A 17,741-nucleotide genomic window follows, 5' to 3' on the forward strand; every position below is an offset into this window, starting at 1 on the left:
CAGTCCAAGCACCCATCTTCTCTAGAAGAGAAGGTCATCTTCTCCAGGTACAATCTAACCTCACAGATAGATCAGTACATTTACTGATAGATGATTATTGCGATGGGCTGCTATTATGGAAGACTTACCAGGTAAGTGCTTTCCGCATAGCCTGGGCTATGGCCCCAGCAACCCTTGTCCTCCCCTGGAACCGACCAGCTCTACTCCTTGCCTAGATGAATGCAGAAGCCTTGGAACTAGTCTGTCCGTTTGTACCTGCAGCTAGCCATTCTCCACAGAGTGCAGAGGGACTGATTTAAGACCCAAATGTGATACAACCAGCCCCCTGATTAAAATGACTTCAATGTCTGCTTGCTGATATTTGGATAAAGATAAAAATGCTTCATCCTACGGGGCCCTGTGGCCTCAGACAGGAAGCTGAACATTCACCCCCAGCCTCAGTTGCTTTCATTTAAAAAACAATCGAGGGGCGCCTGGGTGGCTCAGTCGGTTGAGCGGCTGACTTCGGCTCAGGTCGTGGACTCGTGGTCTGTGGGTTCGAGCCCCATGTCGGGCTCTGTGCTGACAGCTCAGAGCCTGAGCCTGTTTCGGATTCTGTGTCTCCCTCTCTCTCTGCCCCTCCCCCGTTCATGCTCTGTCTCTCTCTGTCTCAGAAATAAATCAACATTACATGCTGGAATTTTTTTTTAGAATTGCATTAAATTTGTAGGTTAATATGGATATAATTACCATATTTTGAACTTGGAATATTACCACCAATAAATATTGTATATCTGCCCATAAAAAAAAAAGAAAGAAAGAAACATTAAATAAATAATTAATTAATTAAATAAAAATAAAAAACAATCGAATTGGCAACGCCCTTTTCCTTAGTAGAGGTGCTGAATACGGCTGTTGACTCCCTGAAGATTCATGAAGCTTGACTTTGATTTGTGGACTTGTGTGTCCACGGGGTATATTTCAATTAAAAGACAAAACTTCAAGACGTTTGGATAAGTTGCCCAATGTTCTGGGAGTTCCTAGGTCACATTCCCCTTTATAAAGGCCTTTTAGATCTCTTGACAACCACCATACAACTACAGATTCTGTCTCTCTCTCTCTCTCTCTCTCAGGGGGAGGAAAGCGGGAATTAACAAACCGGGGTGATTCAGCAAGTTACATCATGGTCACAAGATGAATTATGGAAATTGCAACAAGAAAAAACGACATGGTCCCTCAGCGTTTTTGAGCCCCTTTTGTCCGGAATTCATGCTGTTTCCTGTTGCTAACGGAGAATAAAGAGTGATCTGTATGTTGCGTCTGTCTCCCCAGTGCCCAGAGGGGTCAGGAGTGTGCTTGGGTGTCAGCACCGCGCGTCCTTTCTGCTCTAGGGAGGGCGGCTTCTCCGGAGCAACAGTCTTCCCGGCAGAACTTGGGCGAGCAGCGGGTTGTGGCCAGCTCCTCCGTGTCTGCCCCAAGGGACAGGGACTTCGAAATCGCTTGGGCACCTGAGAAAACAGGAAGAGCTCTCCACACAAGGCTGAAGGCGTCACTGGTAGTCTCTGAATGTGGCTTCTTTGGGGCAGTGACTGGCCCTGTAACTGGGCTCTGTCTCTCCGGGTGCTAAAGGCACTACAGGAGTCCTAGCAAAGAGAAGAAAGTAACTGCTGACTCTAGCAGGCTCCCAGGACATCACGATTTTAACGTTGAGAGATTTTACCAAAAAAGTCTGGATTTATAACTTACGTTGAAAAATGGAAACGTTGGGCCTATTCTCCCATTCTGCTTACAACTGCGGTGCCCATGACACCCTGCCTCATGCCCCACAGTTTCGGTTTCCCACACTCAGCTTTTATTTTATTTATTTATTTTCTTTGCTCCATCCTGGGCACTTTCTACCGAACTGTTGTAGTTTACTTATTACATTTATTTGTCTGACTCCTTCCACTAGACTCTGAGTCATGCTAGGAAAGAGATCTTTGTTCCATTCAGTGAAACATCCCCTGCCCAGGATACTGTCACCTAGCATTTGAGTGAATGAATGAGTGAATGAATGAGCCAGAGGCAGTCACTTCACCTGCTTGGGTCCCTGAAGGTGCGGCTGTGCACTTGCCCTACACAACTGTCCCTACTGACCTGCACCCCGGCCTCTCCCTCTCCTCCCTCTTTCTCTTGTCTCTCTGGCCACACCGGCCTTTTTGTCCCTGCCACTGGGCCTTGGCACATACAGTGTCCTCGGCCAGAACACTCTGTCTCTTCCTCTCTGTCTGGTTAACTCCCGTTCATCCTGTGCACTCAGCTCAAGCTCTCCTTGATCCCTCAGCCGGGTCAACCCCCCTGGGCATGGAGAATGACTGCCCTTAGTTTTTAAAAGCCTGCTAGAGAGGGGCGCTCGGGTGGCTCAGTCGGTAAGCATCCGACTTCGGCTCAGGTCAGGATTTCTTGGTTTGTGAGTTTGAGCCCCATGTAGGACTTTGTGCCAACAGCTTGGAACCTGGAGCCTGCTTTGGATTCTCTGTCTCCCTCCCTCTCTGCTCCGTCCCTGTTTGTGCTCTCTCTCTCTCTCTCAAATATAAATATAAAGTTTTTTTTTTTTAAACCTACTAGAGAAAATTACTTTAACTCTGTTTCTAACCCCCAAGGTTTTTATTTGCTGGTGGGGATGGACGTTCTCCCCTCCTCCGCTGACCCTGAGCTCAGTGTAAATCCAGAGCTCCTCTGAGTGAGTCAGCCTGGGAGCTGGTTCTGCAGGGCCAGGAAAGGAGTAACCACGGGCCAACGCTCATAATTACCCCCTTAGTCCTCTGTTTACACCGGACTTGTATTACCTGGACCTCTTCATTGCACCCTATCTGTGTCAACACTGCTGGGAGAGGGGGAGGGGGCCTGGCCTCCTTGGGCATTCTGGCCACACTGCTCACCCTGAGCTCAGGACTGGGACAGACATCCACCCCAACCAAGTAACTGCATGATGGAGGGCCCTTGCCGGGAACCTGGGGACAGAGAGGTGGTGTTTCCACGCAGAGGCTTCTGGGAAGTAGAACCAAAGTGAGGCGTAGAGAATTCTAGACTGCCAGAGTTGGACTGTAGCTTCCCCTCTGTACCCAATTTTGAGGTGAGAACATTGAGACCCAGAGAGGGTAAACGGTTCATCCAAGGCCACATAGCGCCCGAGTCCCAAAGCTGGCACAAGAACCCATACATTTCATTACATTTCCAGAGCCTGGGCTCCTGGAGCTGAAATGCCAGGAATTCTAGGTTCAGTCTCCACTAGCTGTGGGACCAAGGCATAGAAGCTGATGAGAATGGGTAGAACGTGGCACCTCTCACCTGGGAGTGTTCAAAATACAGACGTCTGGGCCCCACTCCCCATTCACTGGGTCTGCAGGAAAGCCCTGACATGTGGATTTCGAAAAGGTTCTTGGAGATTCTGACATGCAATGCTACCTGGGGAGGCTGGGCCTAGTTGGTGCTCAAGTCCCTTTTAGCTTGACAGATACTCAGCCTCAGATAATAAAATGAGGCTTGTGCTCAAGTGCATTCCTGGCCTCAGTCCACGGTAGCAGGTCTCAGTGGGTCGGCTCAGCTTCCAAGGGGGCATCCTACAAATTTAAAAATTTTGCTTGTCACATGATAAGGATAGCGATCTTGCCATACAGACATTGCAAGGGCAGCCCCTCACAGTGAAGAATTGCCCCTGGGTCCTGCACATCGTTTTGACATTTTGCCAGAATGTTCATGTAGGTAAAAAATCAGGTCATGGTCACATGAGCCAAAAACCCAATGTCACTTTCATGCGAGGAGTAGATTTCTTTGAAAACATGGTTTTATTAGGGGCACCTGGGTGGCTCATTCAGTTGAGTGTCCGACTCTTGATTTCGCCTCAGGTCATGATTTCACGGTTTGTGAGATCGAGCCCCATGTTGGGTTCTACTCTGACAGCATGGAGCCTGCTTGGGATTCTCTCTCTTCCTCTTTCTCTGCCCCTCCCTTGCTCATGCATGCGCTCTCTCTCTCTCTCTCTCTCTCTCTCTCACATGCTCTCTCCCCCTCCCCCCCCAAAAAACCCCATGATTTTATTATACATGCTTCCTGAAGTGCAGCCACCATGTGGAAAGTTGCATGTGAGTTGTCCTACCTTGCCTGAAACTTTACAACTCCTAATCCACCATTTTGGAAAATCACATCACCCATGGCAGGGCTACTAACATAGTGTTTGAGTCCCTGAGACAACACCTCCATACCGGTGTGCATTTGTAGCTTTCCAGGTCACAATGATTGTAGGTAGTTCTATAAGGATCCTGATTTAGCCCTTTTTTTTTTTTCAAATGTCAACAAAGGAAACGCGGCAATATTCAAACAATTACTCTTTTCTCTTAAAAACCTGCTTATCCATTGTAAGTCCACATATCTGCCAACTTCATGTATGATTTCATGATCCTGGCTTTCACTTTTTAAAAAAAAAAAATTTTTTTTTAACATTTATTTATTTTTGAGACAGAGAGAGACAGAGCATGAACGGGGGAGGGTCAGAGAGAGGGAGACACAGAATCTGAAACAGGCTCCAGGCTCCGAGCTTTCAGCACAGAGCCCGACGCGGGGCTCGAACCCACGGACCATGGGATCATGACCTGAGCCGAAGTCGGCCGCTCAACCGACTGAGCCACCCAGGCGCCCCTGGCTTTCACTTTTTTTTTTTTAATTTTTTTTTTCAACATTTATTTATTTTTGGGACAGAGAGAGACAGAGCATGAATGGGGGAGGGGCAGAGAGAGAGGGAGACACAGAATCGGAAACAGGCTCCAGGCTCTGAGCCATCAGCCCAGAGCCCGACACGGGGCTCGAACTCACGGACCGCGAGATCGTGACCTGAGCTGAAGTCGGACGCTTAACCGACTGCGCCACCCAGGCGCCCCTGGCTTTCACTTTTAAAATTAGGTCACTGTACTGCTTTGCGAGACAATTATATGCGTAGGTCGGTACACCCCCTGATTGTAACAAATGTATTTTGTAACCCCCATAACCAGAGAGTGTGAGGTCTGGTTGATTTGAGACGTACTGGTCTACCAAGAACAAAACCTGTAGCAACAAATAGATCTGAGGCTCTTGGACAAGCCTTGATAAGGCCTAGGGTGCCCTTATGGGGCAAGGGGAACTTTAGAAAGACTGACCAACCATGAAGATGGGGTCCCGGTGGGGAAGGAAGCGAGGCCAAGAGCAACACGGTGAGGGGGCTGGGCTTGGTTTAGCCAGTCACAGAGCCCAGATTTGGATCTCAACTGAGCTCACCCTAGACATGCGTGGTTCAGATTAAACTGATGTTCTTGGGTCCCTCTTGTGGGTCTGGGCCTGTGTTGGGTACACATGTTCCCCTCCCGAGGTACCACCACAGCCCTGGGGTAGATGCTATTAACCCTTGTTTGACAGCCGAGGAAGCCCAGGCTCAGCCCAGCAGACTGAGTTGTCTGAGGCCAAGCAGTAATCTCTGGGTGGAAGCCGCTCTGCCTGCCTTCAAAGCCATTTTGTCAGCACAGCCCCAGCTGGTTTCCTTCTGCCCCAGGAAGTTCGTATTTGTTTGCTTTCTGATAAGCAGCCGCTCTGGTTTTGATGCTTTGCTAGGAGTGATCACGCAGCCTAGACGGCAATGGGTGGCTTCCTCAGGAAAAGCGGGCTTCCTTGGGAAATGACTCTTGTTTCTCAGGGCTCGGCCGCTCCGACTTTTGGCACCTGGGACATGTACCTCGGTGGCCCACTGCACCTTGCAGCCTGTCCCAGAGTGGCAACCTCTGGGCACAGAGTGCTCCCGGCCTCAGGTGCTCCCATGTCTGGCTGGTCCTTAGCTCTCCCTTCTTCTCAAGGCCACTTCTGTTTGTGTTGGCTGGTTCCGTTGTGTCACCCCAATCTGCTGCTGTTGCCTAGTTTCCCACCTCTCCTTGGGGAGGGCACTTTAGACTCCATGAACAGAGGTCCTGCGGGGGGCTTTCCCGTGGGCCCTTCCTTTCCAGGAGGGGCTCAGAAGCTACGAGGACATCTGCCCACACCCCTGTCTTGAGGTGAGCTTCCACAGAAGGTCCCCAGTTGGGAGGGGAGGTGTCAGGGACAGGAATGGAGTCATGGGTAGCATGTGCCTGCGTTTTAGAGTGGGGCATGTGTCCTCATGGATGGGGGGAAGGCTGTCACTAACTTGGCCATGGATAGCTGTCATTTTAAGAGAACCAGATTTGCTGGCAAGAATTGTTTTGAAAGAAGCCGTGTAGGGAAAAAAAAAAATCCCAGACCATATTCCTTCTCACTCTGCCCCCTGGCACCCCAAGCCCTCTGTCATCAGCATGAATTTCAGTCCCTCACCTGGCTCCCCCTAGGTATTCCCAGTCCCTCCCAAGTGTTTGTTATCCTGGAAGGCACCATGACGCCACCAAAGGCCAACGTGGGGAGCATTAGTTCTCCTCCTCACCCCTCTAAATATTCACCACCCCCCTTAAACCGTCCCAAACATACGGTCTTAATAAAAACACCATGCTTCCTCTGCAAGCAGGGCATCCTGGGAAGTACTTCTCAAACTTTATGGTGTATGTCGATCACCAGGGGGTCTTGTTTAAATGTACCCTCGGATTCAGTCTTCTGGAGTGGGGTTCCAAGATCCAGCATTTCTAGCAAGCTTCCGGGTGATGCCAGTGGTGCTCCTTGGGAAACCACACTCTGGGTGTGGAAGTCACCCCACCTCTGTCTCCCACCAGCCAGCGAAGCCTCTCCTAGCGAAGCCCCTACTGTGGGAGTGTCTGATGGGGGCAGAGGGGAAGCAAAACTGCCCGTGTCCCTTCTTGAGCCCCCTCTTCTTTTTTCACATCCCTCTTCCCTCGGCACTGTAATTCCCTCTTTTATTTATATCTTCTTTGTTCTCGTTCCTCTTGCTTTCTCCCAAGGGCCCATCAGTATAGCTAGGACATGTGAGGTCGATAGGCAGTGGGGATTTTGTTCCATTTTGGTATAATGTGATTCCCCTGTGAAAGTTGAAATTATCTCCCTTAATCCCCATGCATCTTTTATCTTTAGCAGCTTTCTACTTGATGTTTCTCTTGTAATCCCTGATGTTATGTATAGTTAAGAGGAGTGTGGGGTAGAGGAGCAGGGGGCCCGAAGTCTCTCTCTCTCTGTCTCTCTCTCTGTCTCTCTCTCTGTCACACACACACACACACACACACACACACACACACACACAGATACAACTTCTGTGCTCTGCAAGGAACTTCCAAGAGTCAAGTTCCTTTCTGGTCCTTGGTTTCTTCATACATATACTATGGGGTTGTGCTGGCAAATAGGGGAAGGGTCCTCTCCCTCTAACATTCTTTGAGCTTAATAAATCAACCAGCATATTTTAGTTTCTCCCTACAAAATCTGGGGCTTTAACTTGCCATCCAACTCTACCCCATGCTTCTGTGTGTCTTCTGAGTGATCACTTATCTTCTCTGAGCCTTGGCACCCTTGTTTACAAGTTGGGAGATGATGAGAGTCGCCTGATCTGGGCAAGTTAGGACACAAACAGGGCCCCGGATGTGAAGGTGCCTATCATAGTTCTTGGCAAAATAAGTTTCTTACTCAGCTCGGGCTGTTATAACACAATGCAAGATAAAGGTGCTGGCAGGTTCAGTTTTGGGTGAGGAGCCTCTTTCTGGCTTGCAAACTGCTGCCATGGCATCATGTGCTCAAGTGACCTCTTTGTATGTGATTGGAGAGCGAGAGAGCTCTGGTGTCTCTTCCTTTTCTTGGAAGGACACTAATCCCCTTGCCGGGGCTCTGCCCTCATGATCTCATCTAAACCCAATGACTTCCCAGAAGCCTCACCACCACATTGGGGGTTAGGGCTTCAACATACGAATTTTTTTTGGGGGGGGGAAACAAACATTTAGTCCACAACAATAAGGATTAGTCAATGAGGCCGAATTGGTTGGTTCATCTGGGAAGAATGAACAGACCGTTCACGATGCGTGAGGAGCAGTGAAGTCGCACCACAGAGGTGTGGGGAGGAACCAGAGATGGACCCTGTCCTCCAGTCAGCTGGCACAGAGATTTTAGAGTAAAGGATGAGAGGTGGCAGTTAAGAAAGAGACCAGGGAGAGCAGATCCTGGGATGTGAAGAAGAAATAAAACACAGGGGTGGAAGTGGGGGTGTGGGGAGAACGTGCCTGGAATCCCAAAGTAACTCTTGATGGGTAGGCATCGGCTGGAGGTCCCAGGACATTTTTCTGACCCTCCGACGCTGAGAATGCGAGTCTGCTGGGAGACAGCAGCAAGAGCGGTAAGGGTCTGGGGGTGTCAGTGCCTGATGCAGGAGCTCTGAAAGGCAGACGTACCTCGGACTTCTGATGGGGTGGGGCTGAGGGCAAGGAAGCCCAGGGATAACTTGCTTGACTCTTTCAGAGGCTTCACCATTCTGGCTGGGAGTTTGGGAAATGCTGAGGGGGTGTGCAGAGAAGGGCCGGGCGATAAGGGATTTCATCCTTGAGAGAACTGGAGGAGTAACGATGGCGGTGATGCCACCCTAAGTTAGCGTCAGGAAGACATTTGCAAGGGGATGGAATTGGGTACCCTCGATTGGTGTCATCTTTGTTAAAATTTCAAGATTCCGCCTAGGGGTCATTCTAAAAATCGGTTGCAGAAAAATACCATATGCTGTTCGCTGTCAGTTACATGTAACTGTGGTGCCTTTGATTCTGCTGTATTAGTGTCGTGGGTAAGTCATGCAAAATGTATTTGAGACTTAGCTATTTCACCTGGAAACGAAGGGAGAAGGGGCAAATCTCTGAGTCACCTATTAAAATCCCAAAGGTCTCTCTAGAGACCCATCTTCGGTGGTTGCCTTGGATCAACCTGTACAGTGCTCGGCAGGCTGACTCTCCAGGGCCTCCAAATGACCAAATGTGACCAGGAAGTTCGTTTTTATAACCAACGTCTAGCCTTAAGGCGAAGTTGCGGACCCTCTGCCTCCAGCGGGTCGCACCTCCCCCGCCCAGCGCCCTGGTGCTGGCCTCTGTCTGGCCAGCAGGCGGCGCGCGGGGCGGGGGGGCCCGGAGGGGAGGCGGGTCTCTGGTCCGGGCCGGGACGTGCGCGCGCCCGACGCCGGCGCCGCGCACGCCGGGGCTGGGGAGCCATTTCCGGGCGGGGAGGGGCGGGGCCGCCGGCGGTGGGACCTCCAATCTCGGCGGCAGCGGCTGCAGGGGGAGCCCGCGCTCCGCCGCCCTGCGAGTCTGTCGCGTGGTGAGGAGGAGCCGGGCCGGCGAGAAGGGAGAGGCTGAGGGGAGGAGCGGGGAGGCGGACTCGGGGCAAAGGAGTGCAAGGGGGCCGTTGCGGCTCCGGAAAAGGGACGGTCGAGCTGGGGCCGAGGGCTCTCGGGTGGGCTGGGCAGGGCAGGGCAGGGCAGGGCCGGGCAGCGCGGGGGAGGAGGGAGGGTCCGGCAGAGCGAGGGGCTGGCGGATGCCCGCGGGCGCGCGCTGAGCCTGGGCGCGGGGGGCCCGTGAGTGGGTGCGGGAGAGCGCCGGGGCCGATAGGGAGCGGGCTCCGAAACCCCAGTCCCGCGGAGGTAGGAGCGGACGTCGGGCAGCCCGGATATGCGGCTCCTTGCGAAGAGAGGAAGGGCTCCGGGGTGGGAGGGATGGGGTCGCGGACGAGGCCAGGAGGCTGGACCCTGGGACGGGCTGCCCCCGGCGCCCGTCCTACTCTTCGCCCCGCTGCGTTTGTGGGCTGGGCCCCGGGCTCCGGTTGGCGGCGGGCTGGGCGTTTCCCCCGGGTGTCTACCTGGGGGGCTTGCTTCGTGGGAGGCTGGGCCTGGATTCGTTTGCTCAGCTGTGGGAGGGAAGGCCGGTGCCAGCAGGGTTCTCATTCGCTGGCCCGGGTGCTGGGGGTGGAGTGTCCTATCTGGGAGTGAAATCTGAGCTCTCAAAGGAGGGAGAGAACCATTTCTTGACTGCTCTAGCGACTCTGGGCGGGCAGACGCGACAGTTTAAAGCTTTGGAAGTAAACAAACCTGGTTCCCTTTTGCAGAGGGGAGGCTCCGTAAGGACAGCTGGAAGAGGAAGATGCCGAGTACGGACCTTCTGATGTTGGTGAGCTTTCCCAAACATCCCCTTTGTCATAAGGCGCTTGTCCCTTAAGTTTTATTTTTAGTCCAAAGGATCTGACTGTGTAACTCTCACTTCTGATGCTTGCTTTTCGTAGCTGAGCCTTCCTGCTACCTTTATTTTGGGTTTAATGTTTGAGATGGGTAAGTGACTGAATTAAACATATGAATATATTTGTATTTAATGAATGTGAAGAATCTTTTACAGAATTCTTGCAACTTATTTTAATCTCTCCCTTCCCGTACTACCGGAGCAGTATTAAAACTTGTATTTAATTTTGTTTGGGTCTGCCGTATATTCGTTTAAAAGCGTGGGTCTCCCAGACTAGAGTTATGATTCCTCAGAAAGCAGATATCCTGTCTTACTTGTTTAAAGAGGAATAAACAGGGGCGCCTGGGTGGCTCAGTCGGTTAAGCGGCCGACTTCGGCTCAGGTCATGATCTCACGGTCCGTGAGTTGGAGCCCCGCGTCGGGCTCTGTGCTGACAGCTCAGAGCCTGGAGCCTGTTTCAGATTCTGTGTCTCCCTCTCTCTGACCCTCCCCTGTTCATGCTCTGTCTCTCCCTGTCTCAAAAATAAATAAAAACGTAAAAAAAAATTAAAAAAAAATAAAGAGGAATAAACAGCTGTCATGGTGCCCTGTGTATAGTAAGTGCTTAACAAATGCTTGGTGAGTTAAACTGGTTTGAATTTGAGTTATTTTGTTGGACTGAGGAATATGCCTGCTTTGGTAGAAGCTGTTTTTCCCTCTTGAGATTTTCTGTGCCTTTTTTTTGTTTTGTTTTGTTTTGTTTTTTGTTTTTAAATAACTGAGCAGGGAGAATAGCATTGCCAAATGCATGTTTACCAAAATGAAGTTTTATTCTTGGGACCTTTAGGATTCCATAGAGGCTCTTTATTGTGAGAATTGCAGGGAGCCTATGGTTTTTCAGTAGCTATATAGAAAAAGAGAGTTTCATATTTTTTTAAAGTTTTTTTTTTATTTGTTTTACATTTATTCATTTTTGGGAGAGAGAGAGAGAGAGAGAATGTGAGTGGGGAAGGGGCAGAGAGAGAGGGAGACACAAAATCTGAAGCAGGCTCCAGGCTCCAGGCTCCAAGCTGTCAGCACAGAGCCCACGCGGGGCTCAAACCCACAGACCATGAGATCATGACCTGAGCTGAAGTCGGTCGGCCAACCGCCTGAGCCACCCATGCGCCCCAAGCATTTTATTTTTAATAAGCTATTTCTCTGAGTCTGAGGTCTCTTTGTGCAAAAGCATTGATTTAAAAACCATTCCTTTCCCTTTTTTTTTTTTTTTTTAATCTCACTATCGCAGAGAATTGGTAGCCATCACTGGGAATTTGGCAAAAGTGAGTAGTGAGGGCGTTTTTTGTACCCGGTGCTGACTTTCTGTAGTGGCAAAACCTATAAAGTCTGTGGGAAGGGTAAAGAGGGAAACTAAGTTGTGATAAGTTCAGGTGTGAGGCAGAGAGCAAGGATGATTTTAAAGACAGGTAAATACTTGGTTTATCCACAGATCCTGGTGAAGAGTTCCCCTATAATAGTTTCTTGCCTCAAATGTCATAGATTGTCAGTGGATAATAAATAGCCTTATGTGATTTTAAATTCTTACTGCAAGAGCCACATGTTAGGAAAATTGGGAGCTGTAAATAAATAAAAGGAAGCAGCCCCCAATAATTCCACTAGTCGGAAATAACTACCGTTAGTACCTTACAGGGTTAATGCAGAATGATTTGTAACTATTGACAATTTGCTTACAGATCAGTATCTTTATGTAAATTAGGATTTCTGTGTGTGAGTAGGATATACCCTCGTGCCCAGAGATGTGCTTATTACTTCTAGGGCCCGTGGGCTCTCTGTAGCAGTGCTTTTATTTAGAATGTTAACTTTGGAATCAGTTTTGTTTTGAAACATTTCTGTAGCAATCACCACTACTTTTCATTTTCTCATTTGATGATCTATAATATTTAGGGTGTTGATTTGCTTGTTGGTGTAGAGAATTAATTCACACGGATAATGACTGGCCCTCAAGAATCCTCATGCTCTAAAGATATGGCACTTGTTCTTGAGGTGCTTTCTCTGAAAAAGTTGTTATTCCTACTTTTCTTTTTTTTTTAAATTTTTTATTTAAAAAAAAATTTTTTTTTTAACGTTTATTTATTTTTGAGACAGAGAGAGACAGAGCATGAACAGGGGAGGGGCAGAGAGAGAGGGAGACACAGAATCTGAAACAGGCTCCAGGCTCTGAGCAGTCAGCACAGAGCCTGACCCGGGGCCCGAACTCATGGACCGCGAGATCATGACCTGAGCCAAAGTCAGACGCTTAACCAACCGAGCCACCCAGGCGCCCCTTCCTACTTTCTTTCCTTCCTTCCTTCCTTCCTTCCTCCCTCCCTCCCTCCCTCCCTCCCTCCCTGCCTGCCTCTTTCTTTCTTTCTTTCTTTCTTTCTTTCTTTCTTTCTCTCTCTCTCTCTCTCTCTCTCTCTCTCTTTCTTTCTTTCTTTCTTTCTTTCTTTCTTTCTTTCTTTCTTTCTTTTTGTTATTCATTCTTTGCCTGTGCTGTGCTAAAGAATCAATGGCCAGGGCCCGGTGTTCAATGGGGGCATTAAACCATCATTATCTCTGTTCTTTAGTTACTTTGTATGAAGCAGGAGACTTGTTCTGGGCCCTTTAACTGGGAAGAAAGGACCCTAGTTAATAAAAAATAGCCTGCATGCAGGGCAGCGTATTGTAGAACCTTAGAACCTCAGAATTAGAAGTAATCTCGGAGGCCGTATGATGCAACTTCTTACTTACGTTCTATAGGAGTCCTTTTTTGAGCATCTCTGATAAATGATGTCTAGTCATCCCTCCTTTCTGCTGGGGGAATAAGATAGACATAAGCTAGGAGATGGTACACGGTGGATCCAGGAATAATAGAAGTCTGATAGTTAATATTTATTGAACAGGTATTACATGTTAGGTGCAGAAATAGATACTCTACATATTTATTTAATTTTCACAATGACCCGTGGAAAAATATGCTGGCATCCTCCTTTTGTAGATGGAAAACTAGGCTTAGAGAGGGCACCACGGTGATGAAGTTTTAACCATACTTAAGTCTTACTTCGAATCCCTCCTTTTCTGCTTTGCAGTGCTGTCTCTGGGCCACATTCCCCATAAGGGACAGAAGAGGTTGGTGAGCTTTGTGACTGATGCGAGGGGGTTTGTGTGGACCGGGACTGGGGCAGGCTGAGTAGGATAGCTGTGCCCTCTAAGGGAGCACTTTGGAAGCGAGTGTGTGGGGTGCTTTTGTTTTCTAGTACGATCTTGTGTGAAAATCCATATTTTTAAAAAAATGTTTTTAAATGTTTATTTTTGAGAGAGATAGAGACAGAGTGCGAGCGAGGGAGGGGCAGAGAGAGAGGGAGATACAGAATCTGAAGCAGGCTCCAGGTTCCGAGCTGTCAGCACAGAGCCTGACACAGGGCTCGAACTCATGAACCGTGCGATCATGACCTGAGCCGAAGTCAGATGCTCAATCAGCTGAACCACCCAGGCACCCCTACATATTTTTTTATACAGGTCTTGTGTATTTTCTCTCACCTTGCAGTTAGGGCACTATATTGCAAACTTAAGAGTTATATTCATGTAAGTGTAATGCTGCAGTCTTTGAATTTCGTTTCAGAATAATAAAGGGGCATACCACATATTTGTTATAAAGAGAGGGCGTTGGGTTTGATAGGGTTGGAAACTATTGTGTGGACAGGATACTGTGAACCCAAAGCATGAAGATGAACTGGGGTCTGTCCATGACAGACCTTGTATTCCAGACTACAGAGCTTGGGCTAACAGCCCTCAGCGCTTTCTTGCCCTTAATTTTGTCCTCTTTTGATAAGGTGGTTTGCCTGCCTTCTTCCACTTGCTTACTTACGGCATGTCACGGCCTGTAATACTTTCCACCTGTGTCTCACAGAGAGTAAGAGGGGTGAGAGTATCCATCGGACACTTGCGATGCTTTCAGAAGAATGTCAAGTCCAGAAATTTTTTTAGGAGTTTTTCTCCACGTTGGCAACCATTCTTTTCATCCAAGTTCTCCTCCTTCCTAGTGCTAGGGAATGGTATCGCTTCGCAAGTTGTCAGATACTTCTGGTTTTTAAGAAAAGAATACTTTATGAAGCCAAGTCTTTTCCTTAGGTGGCTTTTCTCTTGTGAATGGTGCGGTGAATCGTATGCACCATGACAGTGCTGGGTAGAGTTTGAGATAGTTTATCTAGGGCCAAGGTTCTCAGATAAGTGTGATTTTGCCCCTCCCCCCCCCAACCTCGGAACATTTGGCAATGTCTGGAGACATTCTTGGTTGTCAAACTTGGGTGCTAGTGGTCAGGGATGCAACTAAAGGCCCTACTATGCACACAGTTGTCCACTCTCAAGAATTATCTGGCCTAAAATGTCCGTAGTGCTTGGGTTGAGAAACCCTGGTCTAGGGTTCCTTACCATAGGTAATGGCATCTGGGTAGCCCTTGCATTCATACAGGTAGGGGACTGAGTCTTGTCTTAGAGTTTAATGGGCCCGTTACAGTGTTACTTAGGGTTGTTTTGCCCATGGATGAAGTCCTGCTTTGGGATGTATATATTGGACAATATACAGCATAATCTTCCGTAACACAGTAAAATTGTAAGAAATGTTTTCCTTTGCAACATTTCTGCAGCACTCTCTTGATTTGGAAACAGTAAGCCTGTCTCCGTTTTGTGTTTTGGGTTCAGATGGAATGTTTCTAGACCTTAGAGCTTTATCTTTGAGCCTTGAACCTTTTTCAGGCATGCTTTCTTTCTGAATGTCTGATAGGATTTGAGCAATAAACCAAAAAATCGTCACTAAAAGCTCATTTGTAGTATTTGAATCTGGTGTCTTATTTGTAGGATTGTCTAGAAGAAAGGGAAAATTCATTGGGACTGGTAGGACCTTTAAAATTTTGTTGACAATTTGAATGGCCCTCATAAGATAAGTACTGTATTTGGCATTGTTCCAGCCTTATTAGTAAAGTAAAACTTTAATGGCAAGTTTGATAATTTTTCCAGCTGTTGGTCTAAAGGAAGGAGGGGTTATAAATAGAAAAACCTCAGATCCCAGTTTTTGGCTTGGCTTTGCTGTCTGAGTGTCAGGAACTTTTAGTAACGTTTGCCTTCTTAACTAGGCTTTGCCCAATGTCCTGTTGCATAGTTTGTATACATTGGTGGCACAATTGGCCGTCATCGTGGGATTAAGAATTTTCTATGGGAATTGATTTATAGTGAATCAGGAAACATGCAGAACAGAATTACTGGGAGAAAAACCATGCTGTGGGGTAAGAGGAAATACGAGGCATCTGGGAAGATAGAGTAGTACAGGCTGAGTCATCGGTTGGATATATCGATTATCTCCTGGGAGCCTCCAGTAGTGGGACTGAGGAGATGAGAGGACTATTTACAAACTGGGCAGAGTCGAGGAAGACCAGTAGGGGTTGGCGAAACATCTCGAGGCCAAGAGCCATTAGCATTGTTAGGCTTGAAGGGGCAAAGGTGCAGTAGTTTCTGGAACCTTGAGAGGTTAGCTGTAGGTGAGAGTGACCCATAGGATTTCTGCCACTGCCAGCCGGTAGCCCTGCAGGAAGGGAATCCAGGGGCATAAATACCTCAGACTCTGTCAAAATTTTCCCACCCTCTGATCTCATGCTGGAGCCTTTCGCTGGCCAAACCCAACCGGAAAGGGAGCCTGGGTGATTTACTTCATGGAGGGCAGCCCGTTGAGGCACATAGAGGTGGAAGGTTGGGCTGAGGGCGTGGAGGAACCAAGGGAGGATAGCCAGTGTGCTAAAGTTGAGGTCAAGTTAGTTTTGAAAGGCACAAGCGAGAAGACAGCTTGTTAGCAGACTCTGGTAAAATGGATAGGAGATGGAATGTTCTAGAGAAGGAATGTTCTCGCCTATAACAGAAGGATAGATTCAGAGGCAAAGTGTCGCCACGGCTTTGGCAAGGCCAGAGCTGCTTTTTTCCAGACGTAGCCTCAGAATCTTAATTGCCTCAAGGGCCTTTAGAAATCCTGCAGTCCAGCTTCCCTTTGCTCTGTGGAAATCCTTCCCCCAGTGCCCTGCCAGGGGTGGGTGTGGGATGCTTTCTCAGGGAGCTCTTGCCATTGTTGGACAGCTTGAATTGTCAGAAAGGTTTTCATTTGTCCAGATCACTGAACACATCCATTCGGGTTAGGTTTGGCTGCTTATGAGAGAAAAACTAAAGTCATGGCGATTTTTAAAAGGTAGAAAAAGACTTCTCTAAAGTAAGAGGAACCCAGAGTAGACAATTCGTGGCTGATGTGGCCATTCCTAGGTCTTTGAGGAGGTTCCCCCGCACACGGTGTGTCCCCTCCTGGTCCGGGATAGCCGTGCTGAGCTTGAGCTGTCAGATTCATGTTTTCTCAGGTAGGAAGAGGAAGGGCAGGAAGAAGGGCTTGCCCTGCTTTTGGGTTGAAGGTGTTTTCACGTGGAACTTAGCATACATGCACAAGACTGTATAAAGCACATCGCTGTGTTTTAATAAAACAGTCATAACATCTATCCCCCAGGCTAAAAAATAGAACATTTGGGGCGCCTGGGTGGCTCAGTCGGTTAAGCGTCCGACTTCAGCCCAGGTCATGATCTCACGGTTAGTGAGTTTGAGCCCTTCACCGGGCTCTGTGCTGTCGGTGCATAGCCCGCTTCCGATCCTCTGTCCCCCTCTCTCTCTGACCCTCCCCCACTCACGCTCACTCTCTTTGTCCCTCAAAAAAAAATAAACATTTACAAAACCCTTTAGAACATTTACCTCCAATCCCTGATGACATCTCCTTTCCTTCCCTCTAAGGAGAACTATCCTGATTTTGGGAATAATTATTCTCTTGCTGTGTTAAAGGAAAAAAAAAAAAGAAAAAAAGTGTTACCCCCATGTACACTTTCCCTAAGTTCAGTTTTGTTTGCTTTTTCACTTGCTGTAAATTGATTTATATGTATTTTTTGTGGTTTTCCCATGTTGCTCGGTGTTTGTGAGACTCATCCATGTTGGTCTGTGCAGTTTATTGGTTTTAGGTCCTTGATTTTCACTGTTGCATAATATTTCATTGTATGGCTGTCACAGATTATCCGTTCCATGATGGGCACTTGGGTGGCTTCCAGTTTGAGGCTTTTTTGAACATTACTGTTAGGAACTTTAGGAACTTTCTTGTATGTGACAGGGGGTCAGAATTGCAAGTTTTTCTGGGATTTAGTCCTCCTGGTGGAACTGCTGCATTATGACTTCGCTAGATAATGGCAGACTTTTCAGAAGAAGCTGCAACAGTTTATACTTCTAGCAATAGTATATGAGAGTTCTTGTTCCTACACAGCTTGGCAAACCTGGTATTTACAAGGCTTTTTTACTTTTTGCCAGTCCAGTAGGGGTGAAGTCTAATTGATTTCCAGGTGAATTCCCCTAATTACTAGTGAGGGTGAGTGTCCTTTTCAAGGTCTGTTGACTCTTTGGAGCTCCTGTTTTGTGCGGGCCTCTTCCAGCCTTATGCTTTATCAGTTATTTGTTTCTCCTTGTAGTTCTATTAGATTTTGCTGTATGTGTTTTGAGATTTTGTTACCAGGTGCATACAGATTTAAAATTGTT

At 48.1% G+C, this 17,741-nt stretch overlaps 1 protein-coding gene across 2 annotated transcripts in view; it reads left to right on the forward strand.

The window, feature by feature from the left end:
* Nucleotides 1-9,159: 9,159 nt before the first annotated feature.
* SGPL1 (sphingosine-1-phosphate lyase 1) overlaps nt 9,160-17,741 on the forward strand; it is a 59,239-nt gene continuing 50,657 nt past the window's right edge. Inside the window, exons 1-2 of one of the 2 annotated variants that reach the window (XM_047072887.1) lie at nt 9,160-9,234; nt 10,018-10,079. In XM_047072887.1, the coding sequence (XP_046928843.1) occupies nt 10,053-10,079 (27 nt within the window). In that variant the 5' untranslated portion in view covers nt 9,160-9,234; nt 10,018-10,052. Of the gene's footprint in view, nt 9,235-9,280; nt 9,370-10,017; nt 10,080-17,741 lie in introns of those variants that run through there. The other variant, XM_047072888.1, reaches the window with a different exon arrangement.

This window comes from Lynx rufus, unplaced genomic scaffold, assembly GCF_022079265.1.
Source record: "Lynx rufus isolate CCGP_SWC_20201006 ecotype Redwood Valley unplaced genomic scaffold, mLynRuf1.p SCAF_11, whole genome shotgun sequence".
NCBI lineage: Eukaryota > Metazoa > Chordata > Mammalia > Carnivora > Felidae > Lynx > Lynx rufus.